The sequence below is a fragment of the Musa acuminata genome, chromosome BXJ3-9 (genome assembly GCF_036884655.1).
Source record: "Musa acuminata AAA Group cultivar baxijiao chromosome BXJ3-9, Cavendish_Baxijiao_AAA, whole genome shotgun sequence".
NCBI lineage: Eukaryota > Viridiplantae > Streptophyta > Magnoliopsida > Zingiberales > Musaceae > Musa > Musa acuminata.
In genome coordinates, this window is record NC_088357.1 from 18217869 (window position 1) to 18222944 (window position 5076).

General features: G+C 42.7%; 1 protein-coding gene across 1 annotated transcript; it reads left to right on the top strand.

The window, feature by feature from the left end:
- The first annotated feature begins 225 nt into the window (after nucleotides 1-225).
- Nucleotides 226-1620, top strand: LOC135648833 (B3 domain-containing protein Os03g0120900-like). The gene has a single exon (XM_065166802.1). The coding sequence runs from the start codon at nucleotides 303-305 to the stop codon at nucleotides 1341-1343; it is 1041 nt and encodes a 346-aa protein (XP_065022874.1). The 5' UTR covers nucleotides 226-302; the 3' UTR covers nucleotides 1344-1620.
- Nucleotides 1621-5076: the final 3456 nt, after the last annotated feature.

Sequence of the window (5076 nt, forward strand, 5' to 3'; positions counted from 1 at the left end):
GCCTTCTTTTGGGAACCTTCTGCGACAGTCGGTAGGGGCAGAAACAAACAGGCTGCGAAGCCAATCCTATACACAGACGATATTTAATCTCTCTTTCCATGGGGGTCAATGAAAACCTGACCAACCTCTGCACCACTTGTCTTTAGTCAAAGCTGAAGGTACCGACCCCCATCCCTTTGATTCTTTCTCCTTCATGATAGATGTAAGTCGAGGAACAGAAAAGAAACGATGAATTGTACGTGGTCGATTAATACTTGTTAGTGTAGTTACTAGTCGCAGTTTTGTTTTCTGATACATATCAGATGGAGTTCACAAGTGGAAGAAGGGATGGATTGTACATTATAGGAGAGGAAAAGCAGAAGGACGCCTTCACGCATCCTTCCATCTTTGCTCTATCTTCTTCCTCCTCGTCACCATCCACATCCACTGCCTTCAGATGGCATGTTCGTCCATGTGATGGAGGCGCCGCCGGAGATGGCCGCAGAGAAAGCGATTTCTTCACGGAGAAGGAGCACATGTTCGACAAGGTGGTCACGCCGAGCGATGTCGGGAAGCTGAACCGGCTGGTGATCCCAAAGCAGCATGCCGAGAGGTACTTCCCGCTTGACCCGGCAGCGCAAGAGAAAGGGCTGTTGTTGAGCTTCGAGGACCGGACGGGGAAGTCGTGGCGCTTCCGCTACTCCTACTGGAACAGTAGCCAGAGCTACGTCATGACCAAGGGCTGGAGCCGATTTGTCAAGGAGAAGAGGCTCGACGCCGGGGATATCGTCTCCTTCGGCCGCGGTGTCGGCGAGTCTACAAGAGATCAGCACTACATAGACTGGAAGCCGCGGCCAGTGAACCGTGACATACCCATGCTACCGTTAAATCCGCTCACCGGAGTATCCTTGGCGCGTCCATTAGGACCATGGGGCGGCCAGTTCTTCATCCCTCCGAGGGCAGGACACGACCACCACCGCCCTGGTTTCGGGTACAACGGCATGAACTGGGGCAGTACCGGTGGAGGTCAGCTTCTTTTCTTTAGATCTTCGATGGCGAGGCCACCGCAGATTGCAGCGCAACGTGACAGCGGCAGCGGCCCGCCCATGGTTCTCAGTTCACCACCACTCGTTCGCAACCAGGCTGAAGCCAAGCGCGTTAGGCTGTTCGGTGTGAACCTCGACTGCCCGGAGTCCAAAGCCGACGAGCATTTAGTCCCTAGTGCTCGATCTCCAAGCGCAGCACAGCTTCAGCCAGCTTCAACGCTCCCCTTCCACCCGCTTCCTCACGGGAGCATGGAGTTCTCGGAAGCTTCGTCATCAACCAACAAGGATCTACACTTACCTTTGGATCTTGGCTTGTGAGAAGCAACAAGAGATCAAGAGACGACAACACCACCATCATCCTCCTGAGGAACTGAATGGATGCTGAACTTGGTGCGAGGAAGGTTTACAAGATTCTTTTCTTGAAATATGCACTTCTACCTGAGAAATGGAAGGATATGGAGGGATGTATCTGCAGTAATATTTCTTTTTCGTGTATTTCTTCTTCTATATAATCTTTGCTTCCAAGTGTACGTATTTTAATTGACATATTGGCTTCATCTAAAACAAACTTTTCAAAATGTAGAACCATGGGAAATTTGCTCAAACAATTTCTTGTTCTTCCAAATTCTCTTATTCTTTATGTCGGGTTATTTCTAAAGTAGTCTACATGCGTTGCGTTGGAATGGAGGACAGACATTGGAGCTTTAAAAGGTTAATCTAAATCCTTCTCCTTCGGTTTATCTTCTCTAATTCATTCTGATTCCGTCTTTGTGTTCTATCAACCATGCATTATGGACATCTTATGTCAGGAGCATACGTATCGCTTTCAATTATTTTCACTTTTTATTTGGAGAGAGAGAGAGAGAAAAAAAAAAGAGGAAACGAAAGCCAGAAATTGTTTATGCGTCTTCAACAAAATCTACATGTTCACACAAATTGTTTATGCGTCTCCAACAAAATCTATATATTATTACTTGTTAGTGAACTACAAGTAATAATATAAGCAAGCTTTCGAAAGAGGCTGTTGGCTGGTACCATCTGTGCTAACAACATATCAAGTTGTATGGACTCTTAATGGTTGAATTAGCTTTCTCACGTATGTACTATGTGTTCGGGAATCAATTTGATCTTCCTTCGTGTGTGTCACTCGAGAACCCTACTCTGAAAATGGAACTCATTCTTAGTACTTAATATCTTATGTGTTATTTAATTTTTTGAAGATGAAGCCTTTGGATTCTCTCTTTCTCATACAGAACTTGTACTTTTAAGCAGTTACTTTTTTTCCTTTTCGTTTTAACTTAAATTTGATGTTACTGTAAATTGGATATGGAGTCTTAACATACAACTAGCTAGTTTCAGGAGTTTATGTGCACTGCCGCGGAACGATAACTCTTTTAAACCTGCACAAGCAGCCAGTGCTTCAATTAATTCGCCAGTTAGATCACAAGTTGTTTCGTCTCATTCATTCCTCCGCCAGTTGTAACATCACAAATGTTATCACTGGCAGCAAAGCTAAGTTGGTTTCTTTGTTTGCTCGTACTTTCAACTTCTTTTACCGGTTCAAAGACTTGGGGACTGCAACAATATTCTTCTATATTTGAACGATGTTCTTTCTGTTCATGCCTTCAATTTCTTCCAACACTTAATCGGAGTAGAATTAACTAGTCTCCGTTATATTACACTCTTTTTTTTTTTCAGGACAAGTTGCTGTTACATTGATTAAAATTATCCACTGTTGTTTTAAATGAGTATATATATATAAAATCAGACTCTAAGATAGAATGACACCGATGCATGTCAAAAGGTTATCTAATTGTCATAGATCCACACTAAAGGCAAGATATATATGACATAATGACAGTATATATCTATAGGAGGATAGGTACAATAAGAGAGATTTTTGGACCATGTATTTAAGGTGTTCTACACTACAGATATTGGTCCAAATTTCCAGTTCAAATCAACAAAACCTTCATACAGATTAGGAGTCGGAAACGTTTGCTTCATTTGGTAACCTAATGGGAAACGAAGAAGCTACAATGAGGTCTCTTTGATTTGTCTCTCTCGAAGAGTCTTCATCTTGACGTTTGCTCAAGATCATTTTACATGCATGCTAATGTAAAATGTTCTCCTGTAAACAAGGTGTCAACTCCATGGGATACTCTTTTAACTCTAGGATAAACAATATATATATATATTTTTGATGATCGTAGACATTGTGAGAGTACATGTTTCCAGACTAAACTGACCGTGAATAGTTACATTATTTTGATTTTGTATGACATACGACAGCAATATTGACACAGCTTTGGTTTTGCTCCAAATTAGGTCAAGGTTTTGTAGATCACTGGCACCTTATCTATGGAAGGTCCTGAAAACCATTCAAACACTTGAAGCAGACTTGAATCATATTTGCACTTTACGAGAGCCATGCTACTAAGTGTTTCAAGTAGCGATATAGTTCATGTGTGTCGATGCATCCAGAGATGGGCATCTTGTGTTCCCAACATTCTAGGTTGTGCCCATCAGGCTTCAATTCATCAACCCTAAAATTGAGATTGGGTACCTCATCAACCGAAAGCCCCACAATGAAGTTGGTCGGTTTCTGCAATAATAGAACATCATTCTCCCTCAAGCTGTGTGTGTAATTTCCATTGGTATGATGGATGATTCCTTCCTGGACTATGCAGATTTAAACTGATTGGATTGTGTCTTATAGCCTTTTTTTTTAGGATGATTTAAGGCTGTGATCCCACCCACAGTCAAGTAGACGTCACTCCCTGATCTCATTATCCTTGGGTAAATATTTCAGTTGATTAGAGGAGAAACTGCATCCAACATTAGCTTTAGAAAGTTCATTCTTTCCTAGTTAAGTGTTCATTCTTTCACAGTGTAAGTGTTGGTTTCTCATAAGTACATTTTTAACTGAGATTGATGGTAATTGGATTTACAACACTCATGTTGTTTAATCTCTGGTAAGACTTGAAGTAACCACATGTTTTTCATTTATAAACTGTAAAGAGGAAGAAAGAAGCCATTGAATGCGCAGCAAAATTTCCTGTCTTTGTACATTCTATATTCTGCTTCAGCCATGAAGTTCACATAATAGCAGTGCCCGTGGAATTTGCTTGCTATACATACGTAGGATCTGCTATAATGCTTAAGCTTCTTGATGGTGAATAATAAATCAACGTAACGTAATGCCTCACCAACTAGAAACTAAACGTCCTGTTGATTCATGTAAACGTTTTAATACCAAATCACGTGGTTATTGTGATTAAGGAGCGAGGAGAAAGTTGTGTTCTCGATCTCTGATGCTGAGGTTGAATGTGGACAGGGCAAATGGTGGGTAATGATGAGCTTGTCCTCCTCGTCTCGATGGGTGGTCCAGATGCTAAACCCTAGAGAGGGTACGTCCTCGACAGCATCTGTTTCTATCCCATGCATGCCCCAACCCTCCATCATAAGAAATATCACTGGAGTACTATGCGATCTTATAATGTTTTAGCGAGGAATCCCTGATGCCTACACATCCTCTCTCTCTCTCTCTCTCTCTCTCTCTCTCTCTCACACACACACACACACACACACACACACACACACAAACACAAACACACACACACACAGAGCAAATCACACCACCACCTCCTCCGCCTCCTACAGCCATCGAGAACGACCTCTCGATCTCCCCTACCTTGGCATGTGATATCTCTTTCGTTCCTTCCATCCTGCTTACTCCATCACGCACATCCACTAGGATCATACAATCCTCCAATATCCCTAGCCAGAATTGGCATGCATATATGAGAGAGAGAGAGACACACGATGGAGGTGGAACCTGCGACTTGTCCCTCTCAGCATTTATATGACATGGATTAAAGAGAACGATCTGTTCCTTCTGTAACGTGGATTATGCGCGACGAGGAAGGCGTGCAGATGAACACAAATGCGGCTCAGTTTCTGCATGGGACCACGTCGAGTTTCTCTATGAAGCCAGGAAGCACACTTCTTCTTTGCTGTGTGCCTGCAACGTTCTTTTGGGAAAGCCTTT